At 42.5% G+C, this 22312-nt stretch overlaps 1 protein-coding gene across 1 annotated transcript in view; it reads right to left on the bottom strand.

The window, feature by feature from the left end:
• The window catches only part of LOC309386161 (cytochrome P450 2K1-like), a 44582-nt gene extending 25489 nt beyond the window's left edge, over positions 1 to 19093 (bottom strand). Inside the window, exons 1-5 of the mRNA XM_081941231.1 lie at positions 18869 to 19093; positions 17188 to 17350; positions 14651 to 14800; positions 1767 to 1927; positions 1134 to 1307 (exon numbers count right to left, since the gene is read on the bottom strand). Of these exons, the coding sequence (XP_081797357.1) occupies positions 1134 to 1307; positions 1767 to 1927; positions 14651 to 14800; positions 17188 to 17350; positions 18869 to 19051 (831 nt within the window). The 5' untranslated portion in view covers positions 19052 to 19093. The remainder of the gene's footprint in view (positions 1 to 1133; positions 1308 to 1766; positions 1928 to 14650; positions 14801 to 17187; positions 17351 to 18868) is intronic.
• Between the last annotated feature and the right edge of the window lie 3219 nt (positions 19094 to 22312).

The raw sequence follows: 22312 nt of genomic DNA on the forward strand, positions 1-22312 counted from the left end.
ATAACAGCCTTGATGCAACCTAAAACTACAGAGACTGAGTTTCAACAAATGTTTCAGCAACTTCTACAGGGACAAGAGGAAATAAAAAGACAACTAAAAGAGATGAAAGAAGAAATTAAAGAGAACCAGGCCCAAATTAATAAAAACTCACAGAGACTGGATCTTTTGGAGGGTGGGACGGCTGAGATGAGGGAGGGGATGGAAGGGGTGCAGAAGGGGAACAAAGAACTTGACACCCAACAGATGAAAATAGAACTTGAGAGAATGTCCTTTTACCTTAGATTTCAAAATGTGGTGGAGACAGATGATGAAGATATAAGGGATATTATGAGAAGTATCTTGGCTGAATACATTCAGAAAGAGAAACAACAGATGGGGTGGGAAATAGATCTGGTTTACAGAGTGAACTCAGCTTATGCTAGAACACACAACGTACCCAGGGAGGTACACATTAAATTTCTCAGAAAAAGCACAAGAGATGAAATTCTGAGTGCACAAAGGGGGCAAGCCTTGACATACCAAGATAGGGAAATAACCATTCTGAAACAGATCCCCAAGAAAGTGAGGGAAAAAAGAAAAAGCTATTCGCAATTAGCGAAGAAATTATACCAGAAGAGGGTGTGGTTCAGATGGTGATGCCTGAAGGTATGCTAATATTCTGGGAGGAGACAAGAGTTAGAATTAATACACCCATAGAGGCGCAGGCCTTTATGGAAAAAAATAAAGCACTCCTAGAAAAACCAGATGATCCTACAACAGACATACAGGACACGGGAGGGGCCGGAGCTCTGGTGGCAGGGGGAGATGGGGCAATACCGAGAAAGCTCAGATCACAAAAATGAACAAGAAAATCTGTTTCACATAAATTGATCGAAATTATTAACTGAATTAATACCCTGACTATATGTTAATATTTAGTATTGAATTTTATGTAAATGTATATTATGAGTATGGAGGGAGGGGGCACCTACCGCACATCGCAACTGCCAAAATTTGTACCTTTCCACTACCTTTTTCCTTGTAAATTTTTAAAAAACCAATAAAACTTTGTTTAAAAAAAAAAGAATATTTGTAAAACATACGAAAGAAAAAAACAACCCATAATTTCTGTCATACATAAAGGGTTTTATTACCTGTTTCTGACGAACAAGAAATGCATCAATAAAAGTCCTCGGGTTATTTTCATCAAACTCTTTGATATTTTCAAGGAATGTGGCCTGTATGAAATCATGGTACTTTTTCCGGTTATTCATTATTGTCCTTCGAGCACCCAAAAGGAATCCCAACTTGGGAAACACATTATACAGCTGAAACAGGATAGAATAGTGAGTGAGGCAGCATTATTAAGAGAGCTGAATACTATGAATATATTCTCTAGTAAATATCTCAAAGCATTTTTATCCATTTGTTTCATAGTCTACAACACAGGTGTCAAAGTCACGACATCATGTTGCCATCACATGACATATCACAACTTTTCTCCCCTTTATGGAACTGGAGTGGGTGTGGCCTGCATGTGACACATTTGACCTACAGGCCACCAGTTTGACACCCCTGGTCTGCAAAATCACCATCATTATCATCAGCTATGAAATATGTGGCTGCTAAAGAGATGATAAATCACTTTTTCTAATTAGTTAAGATCCAAAAAACACAAATTGAACCTTAGTAAACTGTAGGAATGAACTTTTTCTTCATATAACCAATTTCGTTATATTTAAGTACAATGACAATAAAGATTATACTTATATGAAATATTATATTACCAATAGAGCAGGGGTTGTTGCAAGAAGTATATTTTCTTCAACTAATTCCAGTAGTCTTAGAAGTGTAGCATCTTCATATTCAAATCTCTTGCCAAGTAAAAAGAAAACTATGATATTGGCAGCTGCAGCTTTCAAAATTGTTGCTGGATCAAATGGCTTTCCTGGTTACGAGCAATAAATTAAAACAGAATTGTGAAAGAACCCCAGAATTAAACCTGTTCTTCAACACCTTAAATATTGAGGATCAGATTGCTTATACATATCATTTATCACAGAAACTAGCTTGCACTCTGCATAGAGGATAACAAGAGAATGGTGGTTTGTGAACTAAAATTTACTGACAGTAACACAAAGAATAATTCTGTAATCCAATCTTTTAAAACAGAAAGTTACACATTAATGTAGTCAGTGATGGGATTCAAATAATTTAACAACCAGTTATTTGCCCTAATGACTAGCTGAGTCATGGCTGGGTGGTCATGTGACTGGATGGGCATGGTCAATTTGGCATCACTCACATTGATGGGCACCTCGCCCGGCCTCTCCTTACCACATACGGCCCCGCCTTGCCCTTCCTCTCCCAGCCACTCTTTGTCACACCTGGCCCCTCACCTCGCTGGACTAGGTAGTTTTCAAATAAAAAGAATGATTGTCTGGTCAAATAAATAACAAACATCTTGACTTCAGGTTTGATGCATCTTGTAAAGTATTACTGCTCATTCTAGTCTCCTTTCCTACTAACAGGTCCATGCCAGATTGTAATTTGCTACAACCTCTCTTGTCTTTTGCATCATTCTATGGGATATAATTCTGAAATGTTATCTGTGATGTTTGCAGCTTTACCAAGTTTGTTTCCCCCAACCTTGTTTTTGATGCAATTCTTACAAGTTATTTTGATATTCCTTCCTCCTTTTTAAACGAAGTAGTGGTTAAGGTGCTGGCCTAGAAACCAAGAGACTCGAGTTCCAGTTTCATTTTAGGCTTCAAAAAATGGCTGAGTGACCAGTCACTCTCTGCCAGCCCAAACCACTTCTTAGATTGTGGTTGTGAGGAAACTAAGAGGAGGAAGGAATATTGGATAAGTTCACCACCTTGAGTTCCTCATAAAGTAATAAAGACAGGATAAACGTCTAACAAAATAAATAAATCATTTGTGAGAATGATGTCCTTCTAAAGGAGAAGGGGTGCTGATTGCCTTGTCACATGCCATACACTACTGCATTTATTTCATTTTTATCCACTTTATTTTTCTCTACTTTTTGGTTTATTCTTCAATGATGGAATAGCCTGTGAAATTCTTACCTGTCTCACATGCCAGGGTTATGTGGGAAAACATCAGGTAAGCACATCCATGGGACTGACCGGCAGAAATCACTAAGCAGCTACATTAAGACAGAAAGATGGAAGCACCAGTATGCACAAAGCAGAGGATCTCAGGGAGAAGAGAGCTGAGACATCCACCTTTCATCAAACTGGCATACTGCAGAACTACAGAAAGGTAGGAGAGTCATCCATGCACTTTTTATGTCCTCTTTCCATTGGCAATGTTGAGATTGTTTCGATCTGGCAGTGCAAAAATTGCCCCAGATCTACAATACTGGTGTTCTTTTTAATGATCTTTCACTTTTAATCTAGAGGAATGCTGACAGGATTTAAAAAGCAAATTCAACCATGTCCTTTTTTCCGTTTAATCAATTTTGCTAAACATCTCTATTGAATGGTGGGCGAAGGAAAAGGCTGGACACAGCTGAGGTAAATCTAACGATTTATTGTAACAAGCAGTAATACAGCAATACAGGAGAGAAGCGCGCGTTCCCCTGCTTGACAGCTATTTATACAGACCTGTCAAGCAGGAAAACCAATAGGAAGAAGGGAACAGCCCGCTCTTCAGCCAAGCCACGTCTTAGCCAATCAGACGCGGCTTGGCTGTTGCTAGCTGACAGCCAGGGAATCCCAGGTCGTAAGTCGAAGAATACAACAATCTCCCCCAATGAGAATAAAATAGCATTCACATCTCACAATAAAATAGCACAATAAAATAGCACTGTTCCAATATTTGAGGGGCTCCTACAAAAGGAGGGGGTCAATCTATTTTCCAAAGCATCAAAAGGCACAAGAAACAATGGATGGAAACTAACCAAATAGAGAAGCAACCTAGGACTAAGGAGAAATTTCCTAAGGGTGAGACCAATCCACCAATGGAATAGTTTGCCTTCATAAGTTGTGGGTGCTCCATCACTAGAGCCTTTAAAAAAGAGATGGGACAACTAGTTTTCTGAAATTATACAGGGTCTTCTGCTCCAGCAGGGAGTTGGACTAGAGGTCCCTTCCAACTCTATTATTCTATGTTATCTATGTTCTAAATTGGGTGTTTCACAGCAGAAGCAATACACACATGAATTAAATTCAGGCCGTGTATGATCAAACTGCATCATTTCGCCATCCTGGATCTTTTCCCCCAGAAAACACAAGCAGAAGCCAATACTGCAGCAGGGCTTGGGGAACTCCAGGGAGTATCAGCTGATCACAGAAGTGTTACTTAATACCCTTATAATGAAAATGTTTGTAATCTTGTCCTTCTTCCTGAAGGCAATAGTGATAGCAATAGCATTTAGACTTATATGCCGCTTCACAGTGCTTTACTGTGGTTTACAGGGTCAGCCAATCTGGGTCCTCATTTTACCGACCTTGGAAGGATGGAAGGCTGAGTCAACCTTCAGCGAGATTCGAACTGCCAAACATCTGGCAGCTGGCAGTCAGCAGAAATCGACTGCAATACTGCATTCTAACCACAGTACCACCACAGCTCATAAGAAGTTAATCCTGTTATGTATGGATGGACGTAGCTGGAATTTGCACGGATTTAAACTGCGGTCATTGGTTGGCAGGCTTGGTGGAGCTGAATATATGGAGAGCTCCAGCAGCCTGCCAGCAGATCGCATTGCAACAAATAGGGACTTCACGGCAAGTGGAGTCCATCTCACACAGAGGGAGCCTGACTGGGCCATGGAGTTTCTGGAGAATGAGGATGAGTGGGAAGATGGGGACGGAATCCATCGCACCTACCTGGAGCGGCAACCAAACCCCAGGGACTATGATAATAAGCAGCTGCACTGTTCAGGCTGCATGGGGTTTCATGTCCGCTCAGCTTGCCATTTTAAAAAGACAGTCTGCCACCACTGCCAATGGAAGGGCCACATAGCCAAAGCTTGCAGAGCCACACAGTCCAAACCGTCCTAACCCAAGCTCACAGGGAACCTGGGGAGATCGAGGCACCCTAGACCGGGCCAACAGAGAAACAAAAACCGGGACGATCAATACCCCATGGCCAGGGACATCTACCTCACCACCATGGGCCATTCTGACACATACGAGGGATAGAAGTTCCATGCCACCATGACCATTGAAGGCAGCCCATGCCAGATGGAACTGGACACAGGGTCATATTTCACAACCATCTCCTGGCCGATCCTCAAGCACCTAAACCCATCCACCAAAAGTAAACTGCTCAAACCGCAAAACGTCCACCTGAGGGCTTTTCAAGGGAATAGCATCCAGGTGCTGGGCAGAATGGAAGTCAGGGCGAGCTTTAAAGAGTTCCACAGCGGGCTACCCTTCACCATCGTAGCGAGCAACTGACCATCATTGTTGGGCATAGGGTGGTTCAAGATCCTGGGATCTTGAATCACAGGACTCAACCGCATCACAGGACTCAACCACATCTCCAGAACTGAACTAGACTAGTGCTGGTGGAATTAAGGGACGTGTTCGACAGGGGGCTAGATAAATATACAGGGAAACCCATTACATTTAACCTAGACCTCAGGGTAATTCTTACCAACAGCTTCCCATGGATGATGATACCACAGTAGCCCAGATGATAGTAACACACAGGGGGGCATTCAAATGCACAAGGCTACAATTCGGGGTCAGTGTTACCACGGGGCTATTTCAGAGTTTGATGGAATGCTTGTTGCAAGGAATTCCAGGGCTGGTGCCATATTTTGATGACATCCTTATTTCAGGAAATCCATGGCACAGCTCATGGACAGACTATGGCAGACATTGGACAGGTTCCAACAAAAAGGGCTTAAAGTCAACCGGGAAAAGTGCAAGGTGGGTGTGGATCAAATTGAATTCTTGGGATATTGGATAGATGGGTCGGGTACCCATTCCACAGGTGCCAAAGTAAAAGCGATCAAGGAGGCCCCTACCCCAACCAACAAGACAGAACTGCAGGCATTCCTGGAGCTGTTGAACTTTTATAGTATTTTTTTGAAACAGAAAGCAACTGTTGCTGAGCCCCTGCACAAACTCCTGGGGAAGATGATGTGATTGGACTCAGGACAGAAAGAGGACAAAACTTTCACTGCTATAAAAGAACTCCTATCATCAGATAGCGTCCTCATCCAATTCAACCAGACCTTGCCACTGCTGATCACCTGCAATACATCCCCCTTTGGAGTAGGAGCCATCCTCAGTCACTGCCTACGAGACAAATAGGAGGCTCCGATAGCATTCTATTCCAAAAAGCTGTCACCGGCGGAAAGGAATTTTAGCCAAATTGACAAGGAAGCTCTGGCTGCAGTAGCAGGGATCAAATGTTTCCATGAGCATGTTTATGGAAGGAGTTTTGAGCTGATTACGAACCATAAACTGCTGCTGGGTCTCATTGCTGGTGACCAACAGACCCCAAAGTACATGTCTCCCAGAATAACTTGATGGTCCAACTTCCTGGCAAGGTATAATTGCAAACTCACCCACCAGCCCAGGAAGAGCATAGCAATGCAGATGCATTCAGCCATTGCCCATTACCAGAACTAGTTAAGGATCCAGCACCCACCTCCCAGACGATTCTCATCGATATCGACCCATCTAGCGAAGTCACATCAAATGACATCGCAGAGCACTCCCGAAGAGACAAGGTACTGCAAAAGGTTTTGAACTGGCTGTTGGGGGGGGGGGGCACAAGAGAGACTGGGGGAGGAATTTAAAACCTTCCTAATTAAACAATCAGAATTGTCCACCCTCAAGGGATACATACTATGGGGGGGGGGGAGAGTAATCACATCCCATAAGTTAAGGAAGCAGGTGCTGGAACCATTGCATGCGGGTCACCCAGGAATTGTATGCATGAAAGTGTTAGCCCGAAGCTACATTTGGTGGCTGAACATGGATAAAGACATTGCGGAGTGGGTGGCAGCCTGTCAACTTGCCAGGAAGCGCGACCAGAACTGCCGAGAACACCAGTGCAGGAATGGGAGGTGCCCAAGGATCCATGGTCAAGGATCCACATAGACTTTGCAGGACCAGTTGGGGGGGGGGCAAGTTTTCCAGGTCATCGTCAATGCCTATTCCAAGTGGCTAGAAGTGGTGACTATGCCATCCACCACTAAAGAGGCCACCATACAAGCGCTACGATGGCTGTTCGCCACCCACGGACTACCAGATGTCTTAGTGTCGGACAATGGTCCCTAGCTGACCGCAAAAGCTTTGGAATGATTCCTGGCAGAGCAAGGCATCTGGCATGCATTAATTGTTCCATTCAAGCCAGCCAGCAACAGACAAGCTGAGCGGATTGTGAGGCTGACCAAGGAAACCCTCACCCGAATGGGACCCAGCAACTGGCAGGAAAAAATTGACCAGTTCCTACTAGCCCAGCACTTCACACCCAGCGTGACCTCACACACAAGAACCCAGCCAAGCTGTTGACAGGCCGGAGGCTGACGTCCCAGTTGGACCGGCTGCACCCAGATTGCCACTGGGAGACACCTCTGGAACCAGCCAAGTCAACCAGGGCATTCAGCATTAATGACCTCATTTCACACACAACTATGCCGGGTACCCAACCTGGGTAAGGGCCAGGGTGGTGGCCATCACCGGCCCTAAGTCATACCGGGTGGAACTGGATGCTGGCAGATCTGGAGAAGGCACATCAACCAGCTTAGACACTAGTTGGGAGACATCGAGTTAAGGCACCAAGAAGACTGGTCCACCCCTGTTGCCAAAAGGCTTGATGTTGAACAACCAGAGTCCCTACCCCGCAGACCATACACAACCGCCTACCGGAAGCACTACAGCCAGGAGCCAGCCTTCGCTAACAACAACCCAGGCAACCTGTTCTCAACCCCGATGCCAGAGCACGAGGCCTTATCTATAGCTGCCAGCATCCAGCGACACAGCGCAAGGAGTTCCAGCAGGTTCCGCTCCAGGTAGCTGGAGAGACAACAACCCTAACTGCACTGGCTGGGGACCCACCAACAACTGAACTGCGCAGGTCCAGTAGAGACTTGAAACACCCCACCTGCTTGTGTGACTATGTCACTTATATCGGGCAGGGATTGGACAATATTCCAACTAATGGGGGAGGGGTGTTACATATGGACGTAGATAGCTGGAATTTGCATGTTCCTGCAGATTGGTTCGCCAAGCCACGGGAAATTTAAACTGCTGTCATTGGTCGGCCAGAGCTGAATAAATGTAGAACTCTGGCAGCCTGCCGGCAAATCACATTACAACAAATAGGGAAAATAAAGTGGTGAACCTTTCGTGAGCCTGCCGCCTCTTCTTTGCCCGCGGTCATCTAACAAATCCCATCCCTACATGGGCCTTTGATGGGTTTCCTGGGTATTTTCCTGCCCTAATCCTGTCAGTTTATTCTGTCAGTGAATAAAATTCAAGGTGTGTGCCAGCTTCATTTCTGCTGTTTTGTTATCACAATTAAGTTTTGCCTGTTAAGTGGTTCTTGGCTGTCTGCCCTGAGCTATTATTGAATGGAGAGGGGAAAAGAAACCTCTTTTGCACTTCATTTTCACCTGGTTCGCTGAACTGCACAAAAAGTTAGCTATTGGTTTGGCTAAACTGGTGCAAACTGGCTGTATCCCATTGTAGTACTAGAGCTATGTTTCCTTTGGAGTGAGAAGCAGTTACATTTCTGATGACAGGTAAATTGCCTATTTTAACACAAAAGCTTTTAGATTAACAAATAGATCGAAGGCTTCAGAGAACACAGTTCCTCTCTCTATAGTTAAGAGCAGAGCCGCAGCTATTCACATCAGAGAAGAATCTGTCACCCTTTTATTTACAATTTGTTTCTACAGTTATTCAAAATGAATGCATTCCTTGCAAAGTGTTCCAATAAAAGTTTTTAAGGACATAGAGGACTTCCTGTGGTGACGTCATCATGCTTGGAGTTGAGGAACGGGAGCTCTCTTAACCTCTAACTCTAACATCTTCGTTTGGGCTCATTTTTGAGTGCTGTGGATCCTGAAGAGACCAGCAGATTAAGAGGGAAACTCTGAAGATGCTGAGGTGATAAGGCAAATCCCCCAGCGGGTAAGAGAAACCCACTAAACGGATGAGGATGTATCCTGCCACTTGATCAGGACCGGAGCGATGGTAACCATATAAGAAGGAAGCAGAGAGAGAAAGCAGTTGAAATTGAGACATCTGTTACTATTATTAACAACCCAAAGAAGAGAAGGAGAACGCGAAATTGGCAGAGAGTGTGAGCTGGAAAGGAGGCTCTGGGAAGGAGATTTTTCAGATTTTTGCCGAAAAGCTGTGAGAGCAGAATCACTGAGTTGGAATTGATGGCATAAATAACGTGAACTAAAGTGGCCAGAGGGAGAACGAAAACCCGGCATGGACAACAGGAGTAGAACATAGTAACTGCTGAGAAGACTTGTAAAGCACAGAAGGATTGTTTAACATTCGGGTTGGTTGTTGACTTGTTGACTTTTTTCTTCTTGCTCTTTTGGAACAATTGGAGGGGTTCATTACCTCCCCATATTTTCCTTTGTTGCTGGACGTTGTATTAACTGATTGACAATAACAGTGATACTGAAGAGAGGGTAACACCTATTAGATCAAAATTTGAACCGTGAAATCTGATGCAAGAAAGCTAACAGTGGCATAAGCTGATATATATGCATAGAGAGAAACTAATTTCTAGAATTGAATGCCTATATAATTGATACAATTGAGAGATATCTATTTGTATAAGATAACAGTGTGATATATAACTCTAGGATATATAATAATTAAGGATCAAAAACAGAATAGAATAATACATAGGAATGTTTAGATATTGAAACATGATATTAAGGAAGGTTAATTATTGCTAAATATTGAGATATATAATTACTGATACTATTGATATTGCTGATAAAGTAGAAGTAAAGTAGAATTTATATGCAATTGTGGACAAGGATAAATAGGGGGATAAGAATGGCAACTTCAGTAAAGTTCGTAAAAAAATCCACACCCAATATGATTTTGGCAACACCCCCAAATCAAAGATCAATTGCGAGCGCATTAGGGCTGGAGAAAGGCAGCACAATGGCAGGAATAACGGGACCAGCACCAACAATGCAGAGTATGCAATTGATGCTCCAGATGATACAAGAGACACTGATGAAAAACCAAGAAGTGATGGCTACAAATGATGAAGAGACAAGGAGGAATCATGAAGAAATGAAAAATGAAATGGGAGAATTGAAAGGAAATATCAAAACTGTGGATGACAAAATTGAAAGGATACAGAATGCCTTAGCAATCAACAAAAAGAAAATCCAGAACATCAAAACAAAAATAGAACAAACAGACCAGAAGATGGAAAAAATGGAGCTGGGATATAGACAAGTTAATAAAGAATTAGAATTATCAATAATCCGACTTGAAAATTAAAGAGCTGCATTCTATTTAAGATTCCAAAACATACTGGAAGAGAAGGAGAAAGACCTGAAAGGAAAAATGATCGAAATCTTCACTGAAATTCTACAGAGAAAAGAACAAGAGTTGAGAGGGGACATCGATGAAGCTTACCATGTGCATACTAATTATGCCAGAAGACATAGGCTCCCGAGAGAAGTGCACGTAAGATTTGCCAAAAAAACAACTAGAGATGAAGTATACAAAAAAAAAAAAAAACAGAGAAGGGACGATTACATATCAGCGAAAAGAGTTGATCACACTTAAACAGATTCCACGGAGAATTCGTGAACCACGCAGACAATACCAATTTTTAACAAATCAGTTAAATAAAAACAGAATAATGTATAGATCCGTGATGGCGAACCTATGGCACGCGTGCCACAGGTGGCACGCGGAGCCCTTTTTGCCGGCACGCAAGCAGTTGCCCAGCTCAGACCCACTGTGCATGCCCGTGCCTCCCACCAGCCAGATGATTTTTGAGTATCTGGTGTCGGCAGGAGACGTGTGTGAATGTGTGGTGAGTAGAGGGAGGTTGCAGGTACATGCGGGTGGGGAGGGGGGAGAGCGCGCATTCATTCACGGCTCTCCCATGCCCCATTTTTGGCGCTTACCCACCTCAGCCCCAGGCATGCACGGGCGACCCTTGTTTTGGTTCTAGCAGACCTCCCTGTGAAGACGGGCTCTCTCCTAACGGGAGAAGTTCAGCACTCAACCTTGACTTGAAGTGGGGAGCCGCTCCGGATTTTCATTCCCCAAATGCGTTTGCCCCACTCAAAGGGATGGCGCCAAAAAGAGAGCGCCAAAGTCATCCCCCAGCTGAATTATTCCAAGCACTATGAATCACATGTTCCCGTCGAAAGAGATTGGGAGTTCTCCCTCCCATTCCATTGCAGGAGAAGTGGCCAGACGGGTGGGCTCTCTCAGCTGCTGCCGGGTGAGCATAACTCTCTAAAAAGCCAGCTTGCTTCTTCGCACCCCCGAGGGGGAATCGCCGAGAAAGGGGCCAGGAAAGGTGGCGGCGCTTGGCTGCACGCACGTTTGCAAGCTGCCTGAAGTTGAGTCGGCTGTTTTCTAGAAAGAGGGGACAGGGGACAACGGCCATAGCTCCTTCACGCCTTTTTCCATCTGACCTTTTCCTTTCCTGGGTGTGTATGTGCCTCCTAAGTGCCTTTGGCTTGAAAAATGGAAGCAGGCGAGATCTCCACCGGCTTCTTTCAAGTGATTTTGGTCATTAAGATAGGCCACGATCACCTTTTCTTGCTCATTTCCTCTGCCTTAAAGAGCGACGTGGATGTGTACGTGTGTGTGGACTCATGCATGAATGCAGTTACTTGAGCTCGGCAGTAATAGCGCTCAGGGTGCACAACTTTCCAGAAAAAGCCCCCCCTCCTTCTTGCTCTTCTCTGGACCTGCATCGCCAGATAGCCGGCTCAACTTCAGGCAGCTTGCAAACGTGCCTGCAGCCAAGCGCCGCCACCTTCCTGGCCCCTTTCTCGGCGATTCCCCCTCAGGGGTGGGAAGAAGAGGCAAGCCGGCTTTTTAGAGAGTTAGCCTCACCCGGCAGCAGCTGAGAGAGCCCGTCCATCTGGCTACCTCTCCTGCAATGGAATGGGAAGCTGCCTGAAGTTGAGCCGGCCATCTGGCGGTGCAGGTCCACGGAAGAGCAAGAAGGAGGGGGGGTGTTTTCTGGAAAGGGGGGGGACGACAACAACAATCGCTCCTTCAGTGCTTCCATCCCGCTGCCCCTTCCCCTAGGCATGTTGGACTTGCTTGCCCCCAACCACACTATGTTACGCTGTTTGTTTTCACTTAGCTGCCACTCGAACTCTTCAAAGTCCAACATGGCTAGGGGAAGGAGCAGTGGGAGGGGCAGCTGGCCGCCTAGCAGCAAATTCTGCCTTGCTCCCTTGAGCGCCCGAGCCAGCCAGTCACTCTTGACAGCGGCGAGGCTCTGCGCGGCGAGCGGTGATTCCGGATGCCATCCGGGAAGACGAGGAATGCGAGGGGGGACCGTTGATGGCCTACGGAATCACTGCTCGCCACGCAGAGCCTCGCTGCTGCTCCACGCCTTGGAAAACAGGCGTGCGCGCACAGCTCAGAAAATTAAAGCCTCCAAGACTTCGTAATGGTGGGAACTTGTTGTCACTCGCCCGGGCTTTTGCAGAAGCTTCCCTCCGAAGCCTTCCAAGGGAGGAAGGGCCAGTTGGGAAAGGGGCTTTGCTCCTGCTCTGGGCTGTAATTGCGCCTATGTTTTCCATGGCGTGGAGTAGCGGCGAGGTTCTGCGTGGCCGGCAATGACTCCGGGGGCCATCCGGGAAGACGAGGAACGTGAGGGGGGACCCTGCCCCCCACTGATGGCCCCCGGAGTCATTGCCGGCCACGCAGAACCTCGCCGCTGCTCCATGACATCGAAGCAGAACCACACAAATTGGATAAAATTATTCAAAGCTCAGATAGAAAGATGATAGGGAGAATATATAAATTTCTCCTGAAGTATAAAATGGAAGAGGAAATTGTGAAAGAGCAAATGATAAAATGGGCACAGAACTTTGGCTATAATATTGAATTAGACAAATGGGAAAAACTTTGGGGAACAAACTTAAAAACGACATTATCAGTTGCATACAAGGAAAACCAGTACAAAATGTTTTATAGATGGCACCTGGCACCAACAAGGTTAGCTAAAATCACAAATACCTCCCCAAAATTTTGGAAATGCGAATCAATACACGGAACATATTACCATTCATGGTGGACCTGCGAGGAGGCTAAATTTTTTTGGAAAAAGATCAAAAATTGGCTGGAGGCAATAACGGGTTAAAATAGAATGGAAACCTGAAATTTTTTTATTAGGAATTATGTCTGCGAAATACAAAAAAGAAATCCAGTATTTAATACTACATATAATTACGGCAGCAAGGATTGCCTTTGCCCAGAAATGGAAAAACAAACTAACTCCAAGTGAAGATGAAATAATAAGAAAGGTTATGGATTGTGCTGAAATGGACAAACTAACTAAAGAAATTCAGGGAAAAGAAGAATCAGAATTCTACCAGATATGGGATAAATGGTATAGGTGGATGGAGGAAATAAACAAGAATCAATGAAGGAATATAACAAAACTCAAAAATAATAGTTATGAGTAAACTAAGAAAGTTAAGAATGGTGAAATCCAAATGAAATACAGTTGAATGGGAAATAATATAAGGAGAGTGGTATTGATTGATAATTGCTATTAGAAAGAACAGGAAGCTCCTGTTTGTACTGCATTGTATAAATGTGTTGTATGTCTGTTTTGTGTGTCTGTATTTTACATGTTTGTTAATAAAATTGAAAAATTGGAAAAAAAAGTTTTTAAGGACATAACTCTCCAACCATGATTTCAGGACTGAGTTAACAGAGAGTCATATCATCTAGGACAGAAAGTGTCAACAGTGCTAATAGACACGAGACTTATAAAAGGATGTACAGGCATTTTATATGTAAACTTTGAAATGTTTCTCAGAGGATTTTGCATCCACTATTTTGTCTCCTTTTCTTAATGAAATTTATATAGTGCACGGGCACTGCCATAATAATTTCAATAAATACAAATAAGGGTTTTGATAACTTTTATGGACCATAAGCATTCCTCATATTTTGAAATATGGCATGTCTGATCACAAGCAGGAATTTAGATGCGGCAATAAATGGATATTATACTCCAGGGAATGAAGTTAATAAAACTCTGAGCTATGGATCTAAGGGGAAATTGTGCAACAATCTTCATATGATATTGTGATGATGAAGAGAATTTTACATGACAGGAATGCATGGTTGGGAATCAATGAGAGATACAGAAAAAGTGATCGGGTCATTTGTAGAATGTACATGAATGGTATTGGTTTATTGTTTAGATTTTTTTTAAACTTATTGATTCCAGTTAATTGGATAATATGAATATCACTGACTCAATGCCTAGAGGTGTAGTAAACTCAATTCATAACACATTTTCATGTACAGAAATAGTGCTCATATTGGAAACTGCATCATTCTGTACTCTTCAATAGCTAATTTAGTAGAGCAAATTATACTAAATCCTCACAAATAACAGTTCTTGGCATATTTTTCTGAAAAGATTCCTCTAGATGCTGAAATATACAATGGTAAATTAAGAAATATCAACTCACCTTCATAAATCTCAAATGCCTTTGTCAAGATACTGCACTCTTCACTGATTTTGTCTTCAACAATCCTCTTGCCCATTCCATAATCCCGTAATGCAGATATTGAAAACTGCCGCATCTGTCTCCAGTTCTCACCATGAGAAAAACCAATGCCTGAAGTGGAGCGGTAAAGATAAGAAGACAAATGAGAGGTTAACTTGAAGATTTTGCCATGAAAATTCCAACATTATAAAACATACGTTTGAAATTGTATCCTACCATACCTAGAGTATCAAAAATAATGGAAAAGCTTGTTTGGAGGTTCTAAAAGGGGAGTGTAGCTATCATATACCCTTGACTGAAGATCAGTACACTCTTCTATCTGAGATGGTCATCCTCTTCCACTGAGTGCGCAGCTTTGAGAAGGATGCACATGGAGTAGTTAGGAAGGAAAGGGACACCTGCTTAGCCAGCCACATTGCCCTCACATCTAGCAACTAGATTGTCAAAACCCATTTATAAGAACTGAACTATGAAAACATTTGTGTAATAATTTTAATGCAATTACAGATGTAAAACTTAACTATAGAAGTAATAACCTAAGCAAAAAAGGAAGAAAAATTCTACCAATGACTTTTTTTAAAATGGTGGAAGAAATGTGCATTCAAGATGTATGGTGAGAAAGAAACCCGCAGAAAAACCAGTATACATACACACACACACACACACACACACACACACACACACTTCAAACAGACACTAATCTTGGTCAGGAATAGATATAGCATGGATGTCACTTGAGTTATAATATTCTTCGGAGTATAAGACGCACCGCAGTATAAGACGCACCAAGATTTTGAAGAGGCAAATTAAAAAAAAAGTTTTTGCACTCTGCAGACCTCCCAAAAATGGCCTGTTTTTCACGAAAATGGGCCCTTTTTTTAAAAAAATGGCATGATTAGCATTAAGGAGGCTTGTAGAGTGCTCTTGGGGGTGGCCCCCCAAACCGAGAAAATAATGGCCTGTTTTTGCAAAAACTGGCCCATCCCCCCCCAAAATGGCATGCATACCCTTTAGGAGGCTTATAGAGTGATCCTGGGGCGGGGGGGGGGGATCATTGAGCAAAAAATGGGATACAGCCAAGGCATACTTTTGAGGAATAGTCATAACCTATACAGGAAGGAAAAATAAGAAAAAGAAAATAAATAAAAAGAAACTGGAAGAAGAATATAAAAGACTAGAATCAGAGCTACAGAAAGAACCACACAAAAAAAGAATTTTAAGAATCAAATGGAAATAATAAAATATAAATTAAGCTTAATTGAAAAAAAAAGATATTAGAAGAAGAAACAGATATATCAGCTAAATGTTGGAAGCGTAATCAGACTCCAGGCTCGTACTACCACTTGTGGTGGATATGCCCAAAAGCAAAAACATACTGGACAAAAATACATACTTGGATAGAAAAAAAATGATAAAGGAACATATAGATTTAAAACCAGAAATATTTCTGTTCTGTATCATACCAAAAATATAATAAATAAATATGTATTTAATATTACAGCAGCCAGAAATGTATTTGCACAACATTGAAAAGGTGGGGAAATCCCTACAGAAGAGAAGATAATTTTAAAAAATGGCAGAATGTGCACAAATGGATAGATTAACACTTGAAATCAAAGAGATGGAAGATACGGAATATTTTGAAACATGGGATTAGTTTTATCAATGGTTAAATAACAGAAACAGAAGTTAGAACATTTAAAATTATAAGAGAAGGATTAATTTTACCATAAGGGTTTATTATGATATGTTTATTATTAATATGATTTAGTGTTAACAATTAAGTATTAATATTATGTTGAGAAAATACTGTTATTATATATCACTACTAATGAGCATTATTATGATGATGAAGATGATGACGATGTTGGCTATTGCTCACATTAACTATAACCAGACAACACATTGTTTATATAGACATTGACACCATTGCTCTTAAAAATTTTTTTAAAATAAAATGAAGGAAAAGCAAAGATTTATTTACTTTAGCATAGCCAATGCCATAGGCATGCTCTGATCAATTGGTTACTTAAGTGTGAAAGTTAGCAAGAGAAGGTTTAAAGTATAAGCTGCCTATGATGAATAAGGATTGCAGTCCAGCAGGTAAAATATCCTGGTGTCTCTTGCAAAGAGAAGTAGTAGGAGATCATCCAAATGAGGCTCTGGAGAACAGCCCCCATTTCTTTCCTTAGACATTGGACGAGCCAATTCCATCACTGCAAAGATTGAACATCACTGGTTGCTGCCATGTCATTTAGGTAAAGTTCTCTGGGGCAGCTACATCAGCATTACTGTTACTCCGGTGAACAGAAATTTGGGTGCAAGTGTGTGTATTGGTTGAAAAATGTTTCTTTTTACCACATTTGCTACTATTTATTATCATTATATTAGCAAATAGTCACTATCTGAGGCAGTTGCTAAATGAGGATCACATATACATAATATTGATTAGATTTTTGCAAGGGTTGTCAACTACAATCCAGAATGAAATAACTTACCAAAGCCCTTTGCATAATCCTCAAAAATGGGGACAATGGGCCTCTCTGCAAATGCCTTTGCCTGGTTCACCAAAGCCTCTTTGACTATCTCATAGCCAGTCAGCACCACCATTTCCTGGCATCCCATTTGAAGACGGAAAACGGGACCATATTCTTTCGACAACTGGAATTCAGCAAATAAAAAATGAGAAACAATTTTCATCAACAATTAAACTCAAGTAAGGACAATTCTGTTAAAAAATCATGTCTCACAAATCCAACATTGAAGTATTTTTTTCTTTTTTTATGCTATGTTATAGCATAACAGTATACGTGATGGAGAACTTATGGCACGCGTGCTACACATGGCCTCTCTGCCGGCATGTGAGCTCCAGCTGAGCTCCACCAAGCATGCGCCGCCAGCCAGCTGATTTTCGGGTCTCTGAAAAACACTATACAAGCCATCGATATACATCCAACAGGAACAGGAAGTGCTTCACAGGAGCAGATAGAAGTAAATCCTAGAGAGGCATCATTCTTGATCCATCACACGCAACATTGCCTAGAAACTATAGATTAACTCATTTCTATTTTTTATTACAAATATTTCACATTCTTTTGTAAAAACTTTAGAATTTCATAGCGGAAATCTGGAATAAATCCCTGGAAGTGGGGAACATTTCCAATCATATAATGCTTTAGCTAAAGGTAAAGGTTCCACTCACACATATGTGCTAGTCATTCCTGGCTCTAGGTGGTGGTGCTCATCTCCGTTTCAAAGCTGACGAGCCAGATTTGTCCAAAGCCGTCTCCGTGATCATGTGGCCAGCATGACTAAATGGCGAAGGCACACTGTTACCCTCCCACCAAAGGTGGTCCCTATTTTTCTACTTGTATTTTTATATGTTTTCGAACTGTTAGGTTGGCAGAAGCTGGGACAAGTAACGGGAGCTCACTCCATTACACAGCACTAGGGATTCAAACCGCTGAACTGCTCACTTTTCTGATCGACAAGCTCAGTGTCTTAGCCACTGAACCACCGTGTCCCTTTTAATGCTTTAAATTCTGCTATATTTAAAGTGGGATTATTCATCATGTAAATAAGATTCAAAATTAAGTTTTTCATTCAGCATTTTGAAAAAATTCTCTGAGCAGATAATATGGCCTAAAGCTTTAAACATGGGCCATTTTACTAAGAAATATATCTTCTTAAAATATTTTAGGAAACCCTTTTAGTACATGTAAAGGATTTTTACATTTTCCTTTCTCTACATCCGGGATGTCAAACTCCGGGCCCACGGGCAGAATGTGTCAGGTGGTGGCCATGCCCACACCTAGTTTGGCGAAGGGGAAAAAAGTCCTGATACATCGCGTGATGCTGCCGTGATGACGTGATTTTGACACCCCGCTCTACTTAGTCATAGGCAATTTTAACAATCCACTCAAGAGTCAGATAAACAATTAGAAAAATATATATCCTATTAACAAAGATTTTTGTCTGTATAATCCTTGTGCATATATAAACAAATGCAACACCAAGTTAATGTCATTTTTATACATTTCCATAGACTCCTTTGAACCAACAGGGAGCATATCAATCTTTTTCCAGCTAACTGGATAACCTGATAAATTGCTAAACTTTTATATCAGCATCAATACACTTTGGCAAAAAACATTCATAGTTGTTAATCATCAGGTTTACCTTTATCATTGTCTTATAAGGCCTCTTGAAATCCATTATGTGCAGATTTCCCAAAATGGGTATGGTCCTGGGTCCAGGTGGAAGATTTTGGGAGCTGTTACTCTGGGAACTACCCATTTTGAAAAGGAATAAAGCTGTAAGAATGAATACCAATAATAATAAAAGAAGTCCAATCCAAGCCATTTCCTTTCAGAAGCAGTTTTCAGCAACAATTGGAATGAAATCTGCAAACTGAAATGATAGAAACAAGTATTTCAAACTATTGCACGAAGCAGAAATTCAGCTAGCATTTCTACTGAATCCTCAGACTGCCCCTTACATTAAATCACTTGCCTTTGTATTCTATCTCCTCCCCAGGAATTTGATTTATATTTGGTTGTTTATCATTCACTCTCTTACTCTGTGGGCGGATGTTAATGAAGGCATTGCAAAACAGATTTAAACTTATTTGAACTGCACAGCAATCCATTATTGGGAACACTGGAATGTACATTGGATTATGAAATCCTCTAGCTTATTAACATTTCAGATAAGGAATGAAGCAAATGGAACCATTTAGTCCACGGGTGTCAAACCCGTGGTGTCACATTGCCATCACTTGACATTTCATGATGTTTTTCTTATTTGCTGTGCTGGGATGGGAGTGGCCTGTGTATGACACATCCAGCTCACAGGATGTTTCTCTCTTGCCAACAATCTGCTGATTTTGCTGCTAAAGCTGTTCTTTGGCACGGTTGCTCCCTGGTTATAAATGGGAGCATGTAGCAATGACTGAATATTTAAATTCACAGGTTTTTATTTTATTTTATTATTTATATGTTATTTTTCTTTGCTTCTCTCTGAAAGTTGACCACTGATTGATGACTGGTTTATTATAACTGGAAACCAATTTCATCTGGATTTTTTGGGGGAAGATAGATCAACTTTGGAGATTGAACATTATATTTAACCAGACAATTATTGATAAGAAGTGGTATTAAGAAGGAAATATGGATATTTGATCCAAGATGAATCGATGTTAACTGTTGGAATGATTTGGAATAGGAAAGAAGCCGTGGTAAATTTTCTACAAGTTGATTACAATAAAAGTTTGTTAACAGAGGATTTTGAAACTTTAATCTTGCTTTTTAAATATTATTATTGTTCTTGTAGAAGGAGCCAGACAGGGCCCAAGAGATGGGTCAGATGTGTCATCAGTCTAGAGTACTTTTGCGGCTACAAAAGTCCAGTGCACCTTGAATTCCATTGACTTTTGTCTATTGCCAATTGTCTATCTCCAATTTGCCTTCAACATTAGTAATTCAGATTCTTGTAGAAAACATACGTTTGCGATAAATCTTTATATTCACTTGAACTGCTCTGGCCTCTGATTTTCCTGTGTTTGACATTAATGTGAACTACCAGTCATGGCTTCAGACCCCAGAACTGCAGCAAGAGTGGACAAGCCAGCTGTACACTCTCTCAGCAAGTGCCAAGATGGCATGTAAGACCAAATGTACAATTTTTCACCAACTGATTCAACAAGTTCACATCCTATCTCAACCAGGTCTTCCGAAACAGCTACAGAAACCTGCCTCACTTGCCCAGACACAACTGCTGGTTCCAGTCATCTTTATTCTCAAGACTCCAGCAGGGACGTGCGGTCAGGGGAGGCAGGGGAGGCAGAGCCTCACCTCTCTTCATGAAATAATAGTACAATATATATTTGTGTTGTAATTGTACTGATAAATAAATAAAGGGAGACTAGGATAGATCTATTTTGAGCTAATTAGCTCTCATCAGCTCCTACCTAAGATATATACAGCCCGGGTTCTAATCCCAGTAAGGGTATGGCTAGCTGATGAGAGCTAATTAGCTCGAAATAGATCTATCCTAGTCTCCCTTTATTTATTTATCAGTACAATTACAACACAAATATAAAAAGGCAACAGTAAAAATAAGAATATGGTTTTCTGCCTGCATGGTCTTTGTGATAAGCCGAAGGACAGAAAGAGGGAGTAGTGACCTTCCTCCCATATTTAGTCATACCAGCGGTTGTAACACAAATACATATATATATATATATATATAATATTATAATATTATATACATCCGTCCGGCCGTGCCCGGGAGCTGCGGAGGGCGGAGGCAGAAATGTTGTCGGCGCTCCGCAGTCCTCGAAGGCGACTGGGGAACGACGAGAACCTTCCTGCCTCTGTTGGATTTCGCGCGCTCCTCGTGACTGCAATATGCAGTCGCGAGGAGCGTGCAAAGTCCAGCAGAGGCAGGAAGGTTCTCGTCATTCCCCAGTCACTTTCGAGGACTGCGGAGCGTGAGCCGGCGGAGCACGCTCAGGAAGGTGGGGAATGGGATCACGTGTGCTGGAGGCTGAGGCAGCCTGAGCCTCCAGCACACGTGGTCCCATTCCCCGCCTTCCTAATGATGTCACCATCCTCACCAGCCATAAACCTCACCGCACGTCACTGTTCTACAGTATGTAAAGAAGGAGGATTTTTATGTTTGTTTTGAAAATTAAAAATAAATAAAAGTTTTTCAAAAAAAAAATCCTGTCTTGAATGGATTACCAAATCTGAATATGTAAAAGATGACCTCTTTAGTTTGTGATTAGGGCTGGTTTCTGAATAGGGTGCCCCAATCTTTCTTAATGGGCACAAAATATCTGCTGGGGCTATTAAGAAACACTGAATCTGCTTCCTGCCTCCAAAGTTCTCTCTAAATCTGGAGAAGTTTAGAAAGTTATCTATGATAGGTCATAGTTTATGATGAATGGAAGCAAACACTTGGCAGTGGAGTTAATTAAAGCACTGAGGTTTGGGAAACTCTTGATCTGTCTGTCATAAATTCCCTGGTTGGGTATCAATGACTACTTTGTACTGGGCTAGGAATGTTCTTATCTGATCAGACACACTGCTGATTCACTGTGGTAGACAGTCTGGAGTCCAGTGACGTGCGGTGAGGTTTTCAGCTGGTGAGGCAGCAATTTTTTTAGACTTGTAGACTTCAACTCCCAGAATTCCACAGCCGGGCATGCTCAGTTGCAACCTGCTGCCCTCCGCCCTGGGATTCGGCCACGGCACCGCCTGCCAGAGCTGCGCGGAATCCGGGGCGCGCTTGTCGGGCGAGGGCAGCGCAGGTGGGGAGCGGACGGAGCGGAGGAAGCCTCTCCCCCCACCCCCGCTTCCCACGCCCGAAAAACAAAGGGAACCTCTGCCGCTGCCCGGGCAACCTGGCCGGCCTCTCTCGTGGCAGCTCTCTGGTGTCGAGCTTGGGAGTCCCTGGAGGAGCTGGCGGGGGCTACAAGCACCGCAGGCTGGACTGGAGCCTCGAATCTAGGGCAGCGAGTCATTCGATAGGAAACTTGCCTCTTGGAAGGAATGACTCGGCTTGGCTCCTGCTTTGTCTCTCCTGCCTCTTCGCTTCTCCGTTCGGTCGTTGGGTGGCAGA

The sequence above is a fragment of the Natrix helvetica genome (assembly GCF_964273705.1).
Source record: "Natrix helvetica genome assembly, chromosome: 2".
In the NCBI taxonomy this organism is placed as follows: Eukaryota; Metazoa; Chordata; class Lepidosauria; order Squamata; family Natricidae; genus Natrix; species Natrix helvetica.